Here is a 19,467-nt window from a genome sequence, read left to right on the forward strand (position 1 = left end):
TCATCATACTAACTAGGCCTTTCAGTTTGCTGAGTTTTGTTTCAAGTTCTGCTTTTTTGCTGAGACATCTGTGAGAGAGCAGATGCAGGTAAGTGAAGTAATAAAACTAATAAAAAAGTAATAGTAGCTGTCACCAAAAAGCACAGGTGACCAAACCCCTTCATTTACCAAACAGGACCTTTCCTTCTTGTTCTCATTTGATGATTTTACTGCCTCCTTTCCACCAATATTTTAAGCTGCTGATGGCAGCGCTCTGCGAGAAACGCTAATTCCTAATTCCCAAGTCATTTGATTTCCCCACTGTGGGAACTCAAAATGTCCCTCAGACATTTTTAGAGGTTCCGGGCCCAGGTCAGAAGCATTTGAGACCCTGGCAGGCAGCTGGAAACAGCTGTGATTTTGGGTTTGAGCCATGGAATGATTTACCAACCTTGCAGGAAGAACAAGAAGTCACAAAAGTTTAGATATTATAGTAGAAGTATTCACAAAGTAAAGGGAAGAATTTTTTAGTGCTGTACAGGGGGGTTTTAATGCTTGTACAGGGGGGTTTTAGTTTTGTACATGGGGGTCAGAAGTTTTAAGATGGAGGGATCTGGGCCTGCCCTGTCTTTCTTCTTCCTTACCTCCATATTCTTGGTGATGTTGGCACTCACAGATTGGTTTAGAGTAGAAAAGTACCATTTAATATAGGTAACAGGCATTGGGGGAAAACTGTAACCATGTAACACGTAATGTACCATATAAAAGACAGCAGCAGCCCTGGGTGGGGAGAGAAGAAGCAGTCGGGAGTCAGAGAGGTTGTCAGGGGTGTGTGTGCCTCTGCCTGAGCTGCTGAGCAAACCACAGCAGCAGAGAAGAAAATCTTTTAGATAACTTGCAATAAACAACCATGACACCGAACAACAAGAGACTGCTGAGCCTTTCTTTGGGTTGGAGGAGAAGTTTTTCCACCACACGAAGCCACCCCGCGACCTAGAGTGGTCTTCGACACCCCACGTCCCAGCAGGAGGAAGGAGGAAGGAAAGCCGGAGCGGAAGGATTGCCTGCCATGAATTCCACCCAGGGGCTTTCAGCAGGCATCTGAAACTGCAGAGATGCCCCAGTCAGAGCAGGGATCCTGCCCTCACTGGAGGAGGATCTGCCACCTGTCCAACGCTGCTCCAGCTGCAGCAGGGCTGTATCTATTTCAGAGCAAAGGCATATGTGTTTTCCCCACCTGTCACAACTGTGAAATGTAGGGATAGCATTCACTTCCGAGGCATTCGTCACTCAAATTAACAGGCAATCTGTTAGTCTGAGTGCAATTAGCACCCCAAACCTTACACCAGACGTGTCTGGGAGCTGAATTTTGCTCACAGATCTGGTGTACACGCTGAGTAAATAGACACCAATGTATGGAGTGGCAAGGCTGTGAAACCCCCAACAAATTCAATGTGAAGCAGAGCTAAACACACTGCTTGGCTTTGCCTTTGCTAGAAACCGTGGTGGAAAGTTCACCGTTTTCCAGACTGGAATTGAGCACTCAGCTCAGCCGAGACCCAGAACAGGGAATGAGTGAGGGTAACCCAACCAGCTGGGGCTGCCTCCCACCGCCTCTTCCTGCTGCCACATTCAAACTCCACCACTCCTGCCATGTGAACGTGCCACTGACACACAGACACGCATCCTGCAACATGACAGCAGCATTATTAAGAGGTACAGGCAAGAGTATGAGCAGTGTAAACCTTATCTGTGTCATGGAGAGTACAATCGCAGCACAGACTGCAACCACACTGGCACAGACTGCTTTTTCTGCCCTAGCCCTCAGACCTACTTTCCATGTTTAAGCCACATCACCTGCAGCATCCTCAGATGCCCACCTGGATCACTCCTTTAGGGGGATATTTGTTTAAACATAAAGAATGTGAAATACCAAATAACAACAGGCTTAAGTTCTTTGAACTTGGCGTTCACCTTTTTCTCTCCAGCATGGCAACAGGGTATCTGCAAACCACACTGGAATGTTCCTTCACAAATCCAAAACTGGATGCAAAGAGGACTGAGGGAATGCACAACCCAGACTCCCCAACAGCAGCACAGCCTTCATCTATCACAGACTTCCCCTGGATGCTGGAGATTGTTAGGCTCACAGCTCCAGTCTCATACCCAAAGGAGGTTTCATGTTGATTCAGCAATCACTTTTTTTCTTTCTCTTAAATGCTCCACAAACATTGCCCAGCGTTCTTTCCTTGCTTAGTCTATAAATCAGTACATATTAGGATTAGCTTTGCCAGTCCTCCAATGCTTAGCTGCATGATTCTCTGACGTTCCTAAACCCCACCTAACCTGCCTTGGAGCAACACAAAGTGAGAGACCTGCAAGGTGTCACCTTCCAGTGGCACAGCTTTCTCCCCCACGTCCTGGATAAATCGAAATGACTCACACTCAGAGCACCTGTCACAGCAATGACACTGCTCTTGTTCTCTGCACATCCCTGGCATTTTATCATCCTCTTCCATCAGAGCAGAGCTGGTGGGACAGAAGCCTGGTCTTTTCCAGCCCAGCACCTATCGCTGCTCCCCCAAAAGAAAAGCAGAGGGAAGGAGGGAGGAAGGAGGAGGGAAGGAGAACAGCAGCCTGCTTACCCTCAGGAAGGAGAGGTCTCTGTTGTGCTCGATGCTGGTGATCTCCAGGTTGCCCATCACCACCTCACAGTTCTCATAATACTTGCGCAGGGCCCGGTACTGCTGCTCCAGGTCAGACAGGGAGCTCAGCTTGTTCTCAGTGCCAGCACACACTGCAAAAAAACCACAGCACAATCCATCAGCCCACTGTGGAAGAGGGGCACTGGAGCACAATAAAGTCTGTACACAGTGATACAGGGAGTTGCAACAAAAATCTGTAATAATTCACCGGGCTGGGTCACACAAGTCACACTTGAATACCAGCAGTAGAGACAGGACCATAGAAATACAGCCTGTGATCATCTCAGCAATTTAAACACCTCTCACCAAATGGGCTGAAGTGCTGGTATTTACCACCAAATGCAGAAAAGCTGAAAAGGCAGAAATTCAGGAAAAAGGCCAAGCAGGTTGAGCCCAGCAGCCAAAGGGTCAAAGCCAGGCCTCAGCAAACCCCCACCAGTTCCACCAGTGACAGAATCAGACACTGGGCAGAGCCACTCCCACCCTGGGCTGAAGGACAAAAGGCTGGAGAGATCTGTGCATCCAAGCTGACCTGGATAATTCAACATATTCCCTATTCTGAACAGTATTTTGGGCAAGCCAAAAGCAACCCGAGCAGAAGACTTATACCCAACATTGCTTTCCCTATCACTTTCCTGAAGACCCCAGCTCTTCCCAGCTTTAAGCAATTATATAGGAGAAAAACAGTAGCAAAAAGCACATTGACTTTCCACAAGTCCCCAGGCTGAATGTACAGCAAAATATGTCAGGAAACACCATCTTAATACAGTTTTCAAAGGACACCCTTTAATATTACACCGCTCTGTTCTACATTTTGAAGCCCATTTGAAAGCCACCCAGATTCCCAGCTCAGCTCAGGGCATCAGCCTGCTGCCATCATGCAATAACTAAAAAAAAAAATGAGTGAAACAAATATAGAAGCAGCATTTTACACGATCAGCTTTTCACACATTGCTCAGCCTGCTTGGACAGCGATGTTGCTGAAATGGTCAAGTGTGGGGCTGGGCTGGTTTTGGTTTGTCTGTTTCAATGCACTTATATTTCCTCTTAATCAACAGCTTGTGGGTTGTTCTTATCTGTCAGAAAATTAATCTGGGTATACCTAAACTTTTGAAATGGGCATTATATTATGCAAAACAGGAGCCTGACAAGAATGCCATTTCTGCAGCCAATCCCACTTCTGGATCAGATCAATACAAACAAAACTCTCCAGGACCGGAGGCATAATCAGTAAAATTGGCTAAAACATACTCTTTTGAATGATGCAGGTCTATTTTATAAATACCAAAAGTAATTAGATTTCAGAGTACTACAATATTGACTGTTTATTTACTATACCCCCTTCCCCCCTCTTTTTTTTTTTTCTCACTAGAAATGGGAATAATTCCAATCTCTGCTCCCTCCGTGGTCTCTCTGCTGCAGAATTATTTGCTCTTGTGCTGGGTGAGTTCGAGCTTCCAGCAGCCTCTTGGCAAAGGGCTTCAGGAGGCAGTCAGAAGCCCATGACCTGCTCAAAGTTTTCTCCCAGGGAAAATCCCTCTGCCCCAAAAATGGCAGTAGAAGTTCCTGCTGACTCCCACGGGCTGGTTTCATCACAAACCATTCAGTGTAAAGGGCTGATCAGATCATTTTTGGGTTGTGTTTCCAGGGGTTAAAGAGGATGGACCAAAACTGAACACGCACTGCAAGGGCTGCTCTCCAAATAGGCATTGGGTCTACCCACCATAGGAAATGCTGGAATATTATTTCTTTCTATGATCTGGTAAAAGTAAAATCTCAAAGTTCTTACTACAGTTAAAAATTTGAAATATTTGACCTACGTTCATTATGCATTTCTTCATCATTCTGAAGAAAAACAGAATTACTTGGTTTGCTCAGGTTTTAAAACAGAAGTTGCCACCTCATTTTGAGGCTTAACTTAAAAGCGTGAACATTCCAACTTTTAGATTTTCTGTAAAACCTTAACTTAAAAGCATGAACATTCCAACTTTTAGGTTTTCTGTAAAACCTTAGCACTTAGAGTAAATCATACCTAAACACGATTTTATTCATAATATTTTTAACAGCTATTTTGGGAGATGGAAAGGCATGGTCACATTGAGACCTCACTTAGCTCTGGTGGATTGGGAACACTGGAAGGATTAAGCACTGCAACTAGGAGATGGCACACCTTTCTTGTTGGAATACAAAGCCCTGTCCTAGCTCATGTGCACAGTTTTATTCAGAAAACCCTTTTGTGCCAACTCTTCAGGGAGACACATCCCTGTGCCTGCCAGGGAACCTAAAAATTCTTGATTAACAGTTAAAAAATGGTTTGGTGTGTTCCTTCCTTAAATACAGCAGCATCCATTACGAGACTGATCATATTTCCAGCCAGGTAAGTATTATTCTGTCTTAAGGCTCCCAAGGACTAATAAATACCTTCCTTTCCATTCTGCAATCTGTGCTAAGGACCAACACAGCTCAGAAAACAATTCCTGCAGCTCAGCTAATAAAGCTATACACTGCAACACTGATATTCCATGTTGCACACCCATTAAACGTTTCCTGAAAGCTAATGCAGCCATTTGTTTGCTGTGAGGAGGCAGAAACACCTGAAGCCTATTCTTGCAAGAGGATTGCAGGGGTGAAGCCAGCCCAGATGTGAACCAGGGCTATGAGTTTTATTTGACTGAGATTAATTTTGTACAGCCAAACCACAGCAGTAACTTTTGCCAGTTTTTGATATGGCTAGTAATCAATTCTTTTGGATTAAAAAAAATAAAAAGAATAAAAATATAAAAAAAAACTTTTAAAGCTAATTTAGAATAAATCATTCTGATCCTTTAAATTTATCTCATAGCAATTCCAAAACCTTAATGTCCATTCTTAAAAAGAGAAGTTTCCTTCCACAAAAAAATGGCCACAGATTGCCTCAAATCAAGTCACACACCAAAAGTAATTATCCTACATCAATTGAGGAGCACAGAAGTGCACATATTTTTTTCCACTGGTACCCAACCAGCAGTGCAAGCTGATGCAGAAACAGAACTCAGAGCAGGAGAGAGCTCTGACCTGCACAACAAGCTGAAGTCACAAAACAAATGTGGGTATAATCATGGATCATTAATAATCCATTGTTACAATAAGTCATTAATCTCTCTGTCTCAGCTTTGCAATGTCTGCTTTTGATGCACCTAAGCATTATGTCACATTCAAAATACAAAAGAGGAAACTATGCCAGTGTTTAAGAAAAGAAGGTTAGGTCCTTCACTTGCAGGAGGAAGGGCTGGGACAGTACCTCCCATCCTTTGCAGAGAATCCTTAAAAACACAGAAATAAAATATGCTCTTGGCAGGTTTTTCAAGGCAAATAACAGCTAAAGGGGTAAAAAGGCATTCCTGCCATGAGAGAGAAATGCTGCTGCCATGGACCATCACAAAAGTGCTCCTGTTGGCCTGTGGGAATCCAGAGCTTCCCCCTGGCTGCCCTGGCAGGTCTGGGACCCTGGCAGGGGGTCAGGAACCCCCCTGTACAGAGCCCCCAGAGACACTGTCTGTGATCTCTGTCCATGGAAAAGAGTTTTCAATCTTACAGGATGAATTACAAGCTCTGATTTAAGTAATAATTAGTGTGGCACGGGAGCAAAAGTCAAATTTTAGGATTCTAGATTAGGGGTTCAAAGGGGACAAGATGGAGGAATTGGGTGTGTCTTGTCCTTTTTCTCCTCCTTCATGCCCTCCATGTTTCACTGCAGTGTTGGCATTTTTCTGTTGGTTTAGGCTGGGGACACACTGTTCAACGTAGGTGACAGATATTGGCACGTTATTGTAAATCCAGCACAGGTAGTTTCTGGTATATAATGTTTGTAACATCCCACTGAGGGCAGAGCCCCACACGCTGCCCTGCAGGACAGAGCTGCAGCAGGGCAGCAGAACATGTTAGAGACAAACAGAATAAACAACCTTGAAAACAGCACAGACAAATTATGGCTTCTTCTTTGGCAACGGGGCTGAAAGACAGAGACTTTTTACAATCTCAGAATCATCAATACCACAGATTCCGATATTGGCCCACTGAGAGCAGGGAGCCAAACCTGGGAGGAACACTGGTCAGAAAGCAGGCTGTGGACTCCTACTTTAAAAGCTTTATGCCCCATTTTGAGCCATGAGGCAATTCCCAGCTGTTGCAGGGCAGAAATTATTATTCTGGGTCTGATTTGCCAAGTAGTTAAAAAGCACTGAAGTAACTGTGTGTGAAGTGGGACCTAGCAGGAGTCATACAAGAATCCCAGTCCCTCTGTCCCTGAGCAAAACACAGAGCAGGAACATTTCCTACTCACATCCTGCTCCTCTCCTGGAACAGCAACAGGCATCTATGTGTTGTAGCAGCTCTTTAAAATTAAGTGCCAAAATAATATTTATTTACAGGGATGTTTCAGGCATAAACACAAGCACAACAAAATGTATTTCCTTGTCACGCCATGCAAAACCACCATAATCTGTATTTCATGAACCCCCCTCAAAGCACTTTGTTGTATATTGTTAGATGTGTAGTCTTACAGAGCCCCAGAACCGATGAGCAGCAAAAAAAAAATATCAAGAATGTGTGCTTTAACTGTTCCTACAGCAGAACCTGTGCTGGTTAATAAAAATTACTTATTCCCTGTCTCTAACACAGGGCAAAGAGGAACAGCTTTAGATGTGCCTCCAGTGTGTAGCTGTTCTTGTTATTGAGCATCTCTGGTCACCTACTCTGCCTTGCTTACAGAGGCACCTCCATGAGGGAAACCCTCTAGTGCTCTTCCAATGCACATCCAGGAAAATCAGACTTCCCCTACATTTTGCCCAAGTTTTTGAGGGATGCTCCAGTCTGAGCTGATTTACTGACACACCACCAAGCCCTCAAACCCATCTCTCCCCCTAGATGTGCTCAGCCATTCCTGCTCTTCCCACATTCTGGCAACAAACCTCACAGAGTGCTCATGTGCAGAGTCACCCACTAAGGCTGTCCCAAAGCTCAAGGACATGCCTCTTCCATTTGGGAAATCCCAAACCAGCAGTGATGGCAACAAGCCAGTGGCCACTTCTCACCTGCACCCCAGTCATAGGGGATTTTGGGTGGGTGCTGGAGCAGAGCACTGCCTGGTCGGCACAAAAGTGGATTTCAGGCATTACTCACACATTCACACTTCACAGTCAGTTGTTTACTTATTAGCAGCTACCTCAAGTGACAGTGTTTCAGCTTCTAATGGTCCCAATTACAACAGTAATAATCCTCTGTATTGAAATGATGTTTTTCATCAATATTCATGCACATGACTTGGAAATTAATTTTCCATTGACATTTTTTTCATAAAATAGCCAAATCAATCAAATGCTCACTTAAGGGTGGCAAATAATGGAGACATTTCAAAATGTCCATTAGATTCTGCTTTTTAGCCCATTATTTTGCTCTGCTCTGTTGATGATAAATCTATATGTTAAATTAAGAAATCACATTTGCCTCCATCTAGTTCTTCTCCTTCTAATACTAATGGATTTTATAATCCTCCCAGCTCAACTTTTGGAAGGAGACCATTTCTTTTTCAACCCCTTTCCAAATCAGCCTACATCTGGAGTACTGAAGAAGAGTGGAATCCATTATCTCCACCACGGTCACCCCCACCTGAAATCCCAGTGTCTCGCTCCTCTCCTAAAACACACTCAAAGAAGCAGTGATGAGGCATCTTCGTCTCCAACTCCAAGGCAGTTATCTCAAGTATCTGAATATATTTTCCTCTGAATCATAAAACATTTATTATCATCTCTTTGGCAAGGATGCAGGAGAGTAGTGCCTTTGCCCTGCACCAGCCTCTGCCTGAAGGCAGCACAACCTCCCTTTGTCAATCAGTTTGTCAAGTGGGCCAAAAAACACAAAGGGAGGCTTAAATTCTTGGACTTACTGATTTGAGGAATGTCTTTATAAAAAGGATAATCACAGGTTCCTTCACCCCATACAAGATGAGCCCAACAACAGTCATCATCTCTTTCTAACACATTCTTCTCCCATACTTCCCACTTGTTTACTTAATTAGCTGTGTTTTTACAAACAGCACCATTATCAGGGTTTCTTGAAAGGCAGCTAACAGAACTGTTTATTAATAATTGCAAACACTCGTGGCAATTTGCTAAGACCCCCAGATGCGGGGAATACTGGAGCCCCTTAAGGAACAACTAATTACCAGCAATCCCCATTCACTTCTTTCTGCTCTCAGCAACAGCCTGGGCACTCTGTCACGTAGGCACACAGGAAGGGGAAACACACTTTTAATCCTTTCATTATTATTTTACAGTTCTCCTTGAATGAGCTGCAAAAGCCCTGAATTTTCTTGCAATTAGGCACGTCCTAATGAAGCGAGGGCTGTCTGCACTTACAGCCTTGCAGATGTTTCCCGTGAGAAGGCAAAACACTCCTGGAGGTCACCAGCAAATCTCCCAGTGGTTTGGCAGAGTGCTTTAGAATTGGAGGCTTTCTTTCCCTAGGTGGGAGACTGTAATGAAGGAGAGCATCATTTTCTCTGTACTCCTAATTAAAAGCTCAGCTGGCACAAGTGTTTTCCTTCCGCAAGGTCTGCTCTGCACTAGAAAATTATCATCCCATTTGAATCCAGTTGCATGCAATCAACCCAAGTGCCATGAACCTCTGGACAGCCACATGGCCACAAGAGGAGCTCAGCATGGCCACCCAGCTGCTGCCCAGCCCGTCAGGGTGTCACTGGGATGAGGTGACACAGTACAGGCAGTAGCAACACTTCCCCCATAGCATTTCTTCTCCACAGCACGGAGAAGCGGTCTCTGCCTGAGACAGTTCCAGGGACCAAAAGCATTCATTTCCTGACATTTGGTCACTAAAATCTCAAATATCATTTCATACGCCTTTGTAAAGCTTTCCAGCACCTCCAGAAAAGTTGCAAGGATATGTGTTACCAGCTTGGTCCCACCTCCAAGAGAGGCTGATCATGTGCCACCGACAAATGGAAGCTCATTCCCAATTTTATGAATAGAAACAGCTGGGCACAGTAGAGACCCACAGTGACTGTGACTCCATCAAGAAGGATTAGCTATGTGTGATAGCACTTTTCTGAGCTGATGGAAACTTCTCCTTGTGCCAAACTCTCCAAATCCCTTTGGTGGATAGTACACAGCATATTTTACTGATGTGCCTTTCTGTTCATACCAACCAAAAAACACCATCAAAACATTGATCAGATTTATACAGTGACATTTCATGGATATTCACTTGTACTGACTGTGTCAAGCCATCATCACCAGCTTGTTTTATGCCAGTATTTCCAGCATTGTTTCTCTTTTAGTTATATCACATCTATATTATGGCACAGCAACTGGAAAGGAATAAATAGGAATAATGCTATGCAGGACCTGTATCACACAGCTACCACTGAAAAAAGGCAGAAATGAATACAAGAAGTTTTAACAATGGTTCTTCTGCCTCAAGCCTTGGTACCAAAGTTTCTTCTCTGTGTACTTCTGCACTTTTTCTCCCTCCTCTTCACGACACACACACACACAAACACACCTCATTTCCACATTTTGTTCTGTTTGAGGGTAAATAGTCACTTCTTAACTATAATGTAGGTACTGGACTTGACAAGCAATTAAAGCAAACAATTTCCACTCATCTAACTTTGCCAAATTAGTCATCTACCATCTGCTCTATCATCTGTCTCTCCTTGAGGTCTTGCTGTGAATCTGGAAGCACTCACTCTGACAAGGAGGCAGCAGATAAGCCTCCAAGCGGGTGGGGAAGCCGAGGGATGGAGGTGACATGGGGGTGACACGTGGCACCGTGCTGCTGACCACCATCCCCATCAGGATGGCTTTGAGGAGATGCTTGTGGCTCCAGTGGTCACACTGGCAAAATACCAGCGCGCGTGTGGTGATAGGAAAACATTTAAAATTAAAGCTTTTTTTTACAGCCGGTCATGCAGCGGGGTAGCTTAGGAAGACTGTGGGATTTTCATACCAGATGCAAAAAATAACTTAGTTTATCAAAATATCTTCAGCAATTGCAAGCTACTTCCCAATGAAGTACATAACCCAAACAGGCAATTAGCAGATATTATCTAAGGAAGATTTGAGTGGTCTCTGCTCCCAGCCCCTGGCTTAGCTCAGGTAAGGCCCCATTTTGAGACAACAAAATCATTTTCTAGCAGCTCTGAAATACAACACTGGCCTCCACTGTCCTCCAGCTTCTTCTCCTTTTACCAGGCTCCCATTCTGGGCTCCTTAGTGGGCCTCCCAGTACAAAAGAAGTATCTCCAGCTTCCCTTTTCCACCTGACCTACTCTGCCTCTCCAAGGAAATCCACTCCAGAGTGAGAGTTAGTCCATGCAAACATTGCTCCTCCAAACCACCACATAGAGGAATCATCCTCCCTGTAGCTGCTGAAGAACATTACAGACTAACTCTTCCTGCACTAGTCAGGCACTTGAGTGCAGCACCCAAGATTAAGTGTTTTGTTAACCCTTAATAACATGAACCAAAATTCAGACCATCACCAATACCTTCTAAGACTAATAAGCCTGCAAATAAATGACCATAATGCAAGGCCACGTGCTCTTCCCAGTGCCAAGCTGAAGGTCTAAGAGCATCCAAATACTGCTCTCCCTGTTTTACAGCCCTCTCTCTTCTGAAGTCCTGCTCCAGTGCAGCAGCAGTGGCAGCCTGTTTCCCTCTATCCCTGTGTCACAGCGTGCCCTGGCTCCCTACCAGAGCAAAGTAGTGGAAATCTCTACAGGTCCCAGCAGTGAGAAGCATTTGGATTTTTTTTTCAATGCCAAGGGAAGGAGCGGAGGGAAGATGATGCAGCATGAACCTGATAGTAAAAGGGTTTTAAAATCATGGGGATTTAGGGTTAACAGGAAAAATAAGCTTAGTAGGCCCTGGAAAAATAAATACCCTAAGCACATGAAGAATTTGTACCTGCTAGAACTGCACCTGTGTAGCTAGTACATGATAAATGATATAATTGTTAGATGTGATCATTGTTTAGTAATTAAATATAATTACTGTTTAATCGTAAGAATAATCATGAGAAACTGTGGTCAGGGACCTAAGAAAGATCACAAGAAACTCATGTCAATGTATACAATAGAACAATATAAGTTTAATAATTAATATGTAAGTTATATAATGATAGAATATAAAATATGTTCAGCTCGAAAGCCATGTCAGAGTCAGATTTGGATTTGTACCCCTGACTCCCAGAGCTCTTAATAAAAGCACCTGCATATAATCATATCCTGTGATTATGTGTGTTCCTGAACCCTAACAAACCCACAAGCACCAGGGGGGCACTCCCAAAGGTGAGAGCAGGAGGAGCGCAGGGGAACCCCGGCACTTGGTCTGGTCTTTTACACATTCAACAAAAATCAGTTTGGCATGGGATGCCAAGTGAGTAAGATCTGCTGTGAGGCTGGACCAAAATCATTTCCCAGCTCCCAAAGCAGGGACACAAAGGGCTCTTTCCCCCTGGCAGGGGTCTCCAGGGGTGCTCAGCTGGCGCAGTGCTGAGTGGTGATGCAGTGGTGGCTGCGTTCCCTGGCAGCTCCTGCCACTCCACGGCACTCGCACAGCTCCCGACAGCCGTAGGCCTGTCTGCCTCCCTCCCTGCTTCTGCCTTCCCCAGAGGGCCCCCAAATACCAGGAGCACTCACTCAGCTGAGATGTGTTTTAATTACAGTGTGCAAACAGACGGAGCTTGTGCGGGCGCAGGGGAGCGCATCCGTTCGGCCTGGGAGAGCCAGCGGGAGCGCCGACAGCGCTGCGCTGGGAACGGGACCGCAGCCCTCGCTGCCTGCACAACATTGAAAATAGATTGGCAAGATGCTCACAAAGCCCTCAGATCCCCCTTACTAGTATTTAAGCATCACTTATGTAAGAGATGCGCCTGGAGCGGGTGGGTGGGACAGGTGCTTTTATGTCTCTACTGTACCACGGGTAATTAGTCACCACTAAAGCACACAGCAAGAGGCGCCTCATTACAGCTTAAGCACAAGCCACTTGTGACATGTAAAAGGTATTTCCCCAGGATCACCCACAGAAATCTTCCTCGCATTACATTAGTAATTATCACATAATCCAAACACCACCTAATAAAATGATTAAAGTGACTGTGAAATTTGTGAAATTTCAACGCTTAAAGAAAAGAACAACCGTCCCAGATTCTGGCAACCTGACAAGGCAAAACCGCAGGGGGACTGAAACAGGGCCTGGAAAAACACTTGGGAGTTAAAGAAAACCAGTATCTCATGGGACACACCTGAAATGGCCAAGACAGGGTTTGGGTGTCCCCACTACCAGGCAAGAGCAGAGCCAACACTTTCAGAGCTGCTTTTCCCAAGTGCTTCAAGGTGACTGTGCAGTGCAGGAGAACGTGATGACAGAAATACCCTATTTGAGCCAATACACACACATCTATTAAGCTGAGACTGAATGCAGTTTATTTTTCATTAATGAAAATAACAGGTTCTCAAGCAACACGATAACCTTGTCAGGCAGGCAGGAGAATCCAGCTCACGTAAGACAGCTGAAATGGTAATTACTCAGACTTGGAACTACTGCAGATGAGGGGAAAGCAGGGGCTTTGCTGAGGCTCTCTGGACCCCCAGGTGGATGCCACACCTCATCTAGAGCCAAAATACTCTGGGCTAGGAACAGAGACCACATCCTGGAGTCTGTGGGGGTCGTATATGCTATGGTCATCAAGTTAAAGAATTAATGTGCTCTCTTACACAAGACTTCCTTACACCAAAGGTTCTATTTGCCTAATTGCCCGTGGCTGCACTAAGTAATAAACCCCATATGTTTTATTAAAACAGGTGCTTTCAGATAGCAGTTTAGAGGCAGGAAAAACAAACTTTCAGTACAAAAAGTCTAGGCAAGAACCTTTTTTTTTTTTTCTTCTATGCGCTGTGCATAAGAACATGCAGCCCCAGTGTGGAGCCAGCCTCTTCTGCACAGCCTGTCCCTGGTGTGCTGATAACCTCCCTGTACATGAGCAGAATATTCAGGGCAAGCTCCTGCAGCACTGAAGCTTCTGCCTGTTTTACCTGGGGGAGGAGGACTGCGTGCTTGGGTTCGAGGAGCTTCTCAGTGCGTCTCATAGATTCTTTAAAAACTAGCAAGGCAGCAGCTGAAGTCACAGACTGGCTTGTCCCTCTTCACACAATTCATCCTGAGCCTTGGTGAATGCTTTCGCCTCCCAAGGCCAGAGGGAGCATGGGGGAGTCCACGCTGCACCTCAAACGCAGTATCCCTGCAGCTGAATCTCAAAAAGCAGCTTCAACATCTCTAATTGCTTCTCTCACCCACCTATTGCTGCACTGCACCAACCTAAGGCACATTTATTTCTTATTTTTAGTTTTATATACTTTCAGAAATCATCTCAATAGCTAAGTTTTAACTAACCATACTTAGAACCAGGTATTATAAATTCTTTATGAAGCAGTTTGTTCAAATATACCCCCTTTTAATACTTGCTGTTATTTCTCTCGGGCTTTTTAAAACACACTCCATATATATTTTATAAATGTTTGGGTTCATTCCTGCCTCCCCACCCCAGAGGCTGCCCTTAAACTTCTGTCCATTGATTGTGACGGTATCAATTTGTAAAGGTCAACAGAAAGCTTCTCTGACAGCTGAACTCAGAAAGTAATTTTTAAATGTGCTGTTTCTTTTCCTCCACAAAGCAAGATGCCAACACAATCAAAACCCAAGGTCTTTATTTCACAGGCCTGACCAGTGCCTTTGATAGGCTTTAGATCCCTGATGGCCACTGAACACTCCTTGGAAATATGAGCTTGTTTGAGGGTCTTAAAAAATAGCAACATCTGAAATAGCAGGTTTACCAACAGAAAGGGAAAAGAAAGGTTTATTGAAAGAGAAACATTAATTTGCTGCTTCTCTGAAAGCCTCTGCAGATCCTGGATAACAAAGCTACAGGGATCACCCCACAAACATCACCACTCTGTGGGTTTGGCCTCATGCATTCTTTTATCTATATGAATAACATATTTTGCACTAAAAAAACCCACTACCAGCTGGCTAGTCAACAAACAGACTATGCTAACTTATTTTGATGCTTGCTTCTGATTTCTTTTGAAGAACAGGTTATTTTATTTGGGACTGGGGTCAAAAGCCTCTTCAAAAGGAATCTACCCTTTCCCCCATGCCATAGTTTACTGAATATCTCACATTCGTAACCACTTAAAGGAGTGCTGTGCAATTTATGACATTGTTATACATGAAGAAAACCTGCCATAAATCAAAGAAATCAGTTATATAAATGAGCATAAAAGTGCAGGGAAATGTCACAAGATAGCAATAAAGTATCTTCCAAATGGTAAATCCCGGGAGCAGAAGCACCATTAGTTTAGAATCCTCCACTCAGCAACAGCAGGACTAGTTTATCACTGGAGCCACAAATAGCAGTCCTGGGAGGAAGCTGTAAGTACAGGGTGAGGGGGTTTACCTTGCAAACAGCCATAAAGCCTTTCACTGACTTCACAGGTCCCTGCCCAGGCTGCTAGCTGAGATTTGGTCATTTTTTGTGCAAACACCACCAGCAGAGGAACGGACGTGTAGCAGCAAAATGCCAGGGAATTTGTTGGGATGAAAGAAACGTAATGCCATATAAAACTCTGCAGCTGACCCCAGAAAAGTGGTGGCAGCACCAGGAGGATCTGTGCACAGATTAAAGCTTCAGTTTAGTGGCATGTGGTGATCATGGCAGGAGAAAATCTCTCCAAGACTAAGCATGGTGCAGAAGACTCCCACCCCACTCCCACTTATCCATGATGATTCTCCAGGGATCCTTCCTTTCCACCCTGCTTGCTCCAGCAAGGCTTTAAGTGAGTAATCTGGAGCAACCACCAGACTGTGCCCTTGGGCTTATTTCTAAGGTCTGCACACAAACCATTCCCCATCTTTTTGGACTTGGAGACGATTCCTGACCTCTCATCCTGCACAGGGTAACCATTATCTCACTGTTAAAATAACAGCCCACGGCGATTGCCAAAATCATCTGTTTTCTGGTTCTTAATGCAAGGCAAGGGGGACAAAAGGAGAAGTCACAGCAGAGAGCAGGTTGCTTTTTTTCGGATGGCACCTTCCCACAGACCAAAAGCAGCTTCCCACTGCTGCCTCTCACATGAAGATGACATTTCTGCCCAAAGTGCTCCTGACCTGACCTTATTTTCACAAGCAAACACGGAAGGCAGATGAATGCCAGGTGCCTCACTGCTCCTGCCCGGGCAGAGAGCAGCAGGCATGTTCCTCAGCAGCCTCGCTGAGAAGAAAAGCCAGGAAGCAATTTTCCCAATTTTCCCTCTGCGAAGAGGCTGCTCCTGGGGTCCCCGCTTCATTAATCCCTTCCTCTCCCTCGCTCCACTCCACGATCCCCCTTCAGCTGAACCTGGGAGAGCAGAGGCAGGTGGCAGAGGGGGGCACAGGGCACCTGCCATGTGATTCCTGGGCAAACCTTGTGCTGGGGGCCCTGGCCAAGGCCTTGTGCTTAAGTGATGCGGGAGCACGTGTGGCCAGAGCGACTCCGTGAAAATTCACCCGCTGCAAAACGTCCTTGGACTGCCTGCCTGTGCCGGGGAAACGGCGGCCAAGGTCAGCAGAGCTCCTGTGATGGAGCCTGAGCTGGTGGCCCCATCCTTAAAAACACCCAGACCCTCCCCAAAAGCATCTCACAGAGATATTCCCATGAGCAGGGCTGTCTTGTTCTACTCCAAATGCCGTGCTTACTAAATGCCTTCGCTTTTCATTACACCCGGAGAAAAGCACAATCCAGCTTGGACTGCTAGGAACAGCTTAATTAATAACAATTAGCTGCAGCACAATTGTGATTCAGGTGGCGTTTTGGAGCATGAAGGAGAAACTTGACACTTTTGCTTGTGTGCACGGACATAAGAAATTCCAGGCGAAGTTAATGGAGACTGAGCGGCTGAACAATGCCAAAATTCAAATGTACTGTAAAATTACTGAATTATTGCAATGTCACAGGAAGGCGTCGCACTACTTCCAGCATTATTAGCCCTTGCAGAGTTTTAATAATATTTGGTCAAATACCTCAGGTGCATATCGCTGGGATATTATAAAACCACTGAGATAATACAAAATCCTTTTATATTTTAGGAAAGGGTGGGGTTGGAATCTATGATTACAAAAGACAGCAGGCAACACCCTCGAAAAGCTGGGTGCCATCTCTGTGCTCCCCGAGGCCACCTGGTCCCTGCCTGGTGGCGGATGCCTCAGAGGGGGCCTGGCTGTCCCCTCCTTGTCAAGGAGAAGGGGAAGGACACTTTATGAAATTGCTGTTGTCTAAAGTGGTCAAAACACCTGCCAGTCACGGCAGGATTATTGGCCACGCTCCCCGCAAGGGGGGCTGCATCTGAGTGCCTCCACCTTAATTAGTGTCACCGCAGTCAGATGTAATTTATGTTCAAATATACACGGGTAATAAGAAGACAGTCCAAGCGACTGCTTTCAAACAACAGCAAAAAGGTGGAGGCTTCAAAACTTTCTGCTGGAAATCAAGAGAAATTCTTAGCTGGAGAACGAATTGCCCTGCTATTAACAGAGTCTTTCCCAGCCTGGTGTCATCTTACTTAAAACAAGCAAACAAAGCATGAAGTGACTGTACAGGATCATGTTTTGAGAGCATGAAAAAGCATAGAAACGTGCACCCAGCATGTGAAATGGGAACATATGAGGGCATTTGTGCAAGCCCATGACAATCAGTGTGAAAACCACGCACACGTGCTGATGTTGATTTTCACAAGGTTTTTTGTGGCTTTGCAGGCAGCTATCACCCTGATCTCAGGAAAATAAATGTCCTGTATGGACCAGCAAAGTACACTTATTTTCTGGCAAAAAAAAAAAAAAAAGAGAATATATCACAGCCATGTTGCAGGCACAGGGAATTCCAGGTGGTAATGCCTGACCTGGAGGGAGTATGTTTGGAAATTGTTCTGATACACGTACGATGCAGCTAGAAAACCAAGTGTTTCAGACTTCTTACCAACAGTTAAGTAGGCATTTTCTAAAGTAGGTAGACCAAGAACATGTGGATGAGCACTGGAAATGAAAACAAGTTGCTCCTGCCCTTAAGACTTCTTTAATCCTGCCTGAGCTGAGCCCTGCCTCCCAGAGGAAAATAATATGCTCGGTAACGCACTCTTTCTTTATCATTTACAAAATCTAAGCCATTTTGTTGTAAAAATATGTCTGAAAGTGTGAAAACTCTTCCAGGGCTTCTGGCAGAGCCTGCAGATACATGGGCCAAAAATCTGCTTCTCCCAGCAGCAGAAATCCGCCCTGCTTCTCCCCGGCATCACCACCCGGAGAGCGCGCGGCTGCCTCAACGCCACTGGTGCTGATGTTCAGCAGCCAAGGAAACAGAAATCACCCCGTCACGAGTTTGCCAGCTTATCTTCATGCCTGCTTTTGTCAGCTGCAGCTAGAGCATGGTACTAGACTTTAATTTTCTCCCAAGTCTCTGCAAGATCCCTGACCTGACCATGACAAATTTCCATCAAACTTACATTGGATAAATTTGATGTAATGAAGTTGGATGTCAGTCTCCTTGCCATTGGTAGTGCTGCACAAGAGAAAACAGTGTTTGATGAACAGCTTTGGGTCCTGTTGTGTTTACCTACATCATGCTGAAAGGCCTGTGACTTTCCACAACCACAGAAAGGAGAGAATAGAAAAATACACACCTTACAGGTCACTTGGACTCAGTGAAAACCCTAAGAAAACACCTCAAGCTCTAACTATAGCCCTCTGTGAACACACTACTTATCTGTAGTCATTAATGCAGGTAATATTCCTGTGCATAAGCAATGCACCACTTTGGTTTAGTTGCCTTGGTTGTCCTCAGTTATGTTCCTTCCCTAGGAAGGTAAGGTTGGGCTGGAACTCCAAACGAATTGCCCCTGTAGATTTAGTTCTTCATGGCCCCACGCTGATGCTTTAAGTTTTAGCTTTTATATTTTTCAGATTCTGTGATGCTTTAGTGTGTAACTCTTGAGCTTCATATTAAGTGTTAGCAAGTTCTCTTCACAGGGTTGGGAGACAATCCTTTTCCTTGAGACCAAGGACAACTGTTGAAAAGTTCCAGGCCCAGAAAGTATCAATGGGGAATTGAAGAGAGAAAAATAAGGAGGATGTGACTTCATAACCTAAAGGTGGAATTGGACAATTAAATCCAATATGCAAATGGAGCAGAACTTATAAAAGTGAGAGACCTCATGACCAGTTGTCCATTTTGTGACCATTTTGGGTCCATCTCGGGTGTAGCCCTGGCTGAGCTCTTGTGCTGCCCAAGGTGGATCCATTGAGGAGATCCTTTTAATAAATCCCTACTTTATTCTTTAACTCTGTCTAGCCTCTGTTCTAGCCCAGCCTTCACAAGGCACCAACTCCTCCTGAAAGGTGGCAGAAATCCCCAATACCCACCACACTGCAGATTTGCCACTGGGGAGCAATAAGCACTAACTGCAATTAATGGTTCTCTGTGACCCTTGTCTGTAGGTGAAAGGGGGCCAACCTCTTCCACTGGGCTTGGAGATAGTGGCAGCACCACCCAGAAAAATACAGGTCCTGGAAAACTCACCTGAGTGTGCTGCCCCAGTCTGGGGTTGCAGGGATGTACCCACCCTGGGGAATGGGATCCTCCTCCCCCCTGCTTCAGCAGGAAACACCTCTCCAAGTCACAGACGTGCTGAATCCTT

At 45.1% G+C, this 19,467-nt stretch overlaps 1 protein-coding gene across 4 annotated transcripts in view; it reads right to left on the minus strand.

The window, feature by feature from the left end:
* Nucleotides 1-19,467, minus strand: part of ERBB4 (erb-b2 receptor tyrosine kinase 4) — a 587,866-nt gene that overhangs the window by 361,117 nt on the left and 207,282 nt on the right. For all 4 annotated transcript variants that reach the window (XM_041717639.2, XM_030278010.4, XM_041717640.2 and 1 more), the window contains exon 2: nt 2,625-2,776. In XM_041717639.2, the coding sequence (XP_041573573.2) occupies nt 2,625-2,776 (152 nt within the window). The remainder of the gene's footprint in view (nt 1-2,624; nt 2,777-19,467) is intronic.

The sequence above is a fragment of the Taeniopygia guttata genome, chromosome 7, assembly GCF_048771995.1.
Source record: "Taeniopygia guttata chromosome 7, bTaeGut7.mat, whole genome shotgun sequence".
Taxonomy (NCBI): Eukaryota; Metazoa; Chordata; class Aves; order Passeriformes; family Estrildidae; genus Taeniopygia; species Taeniopygia guttata.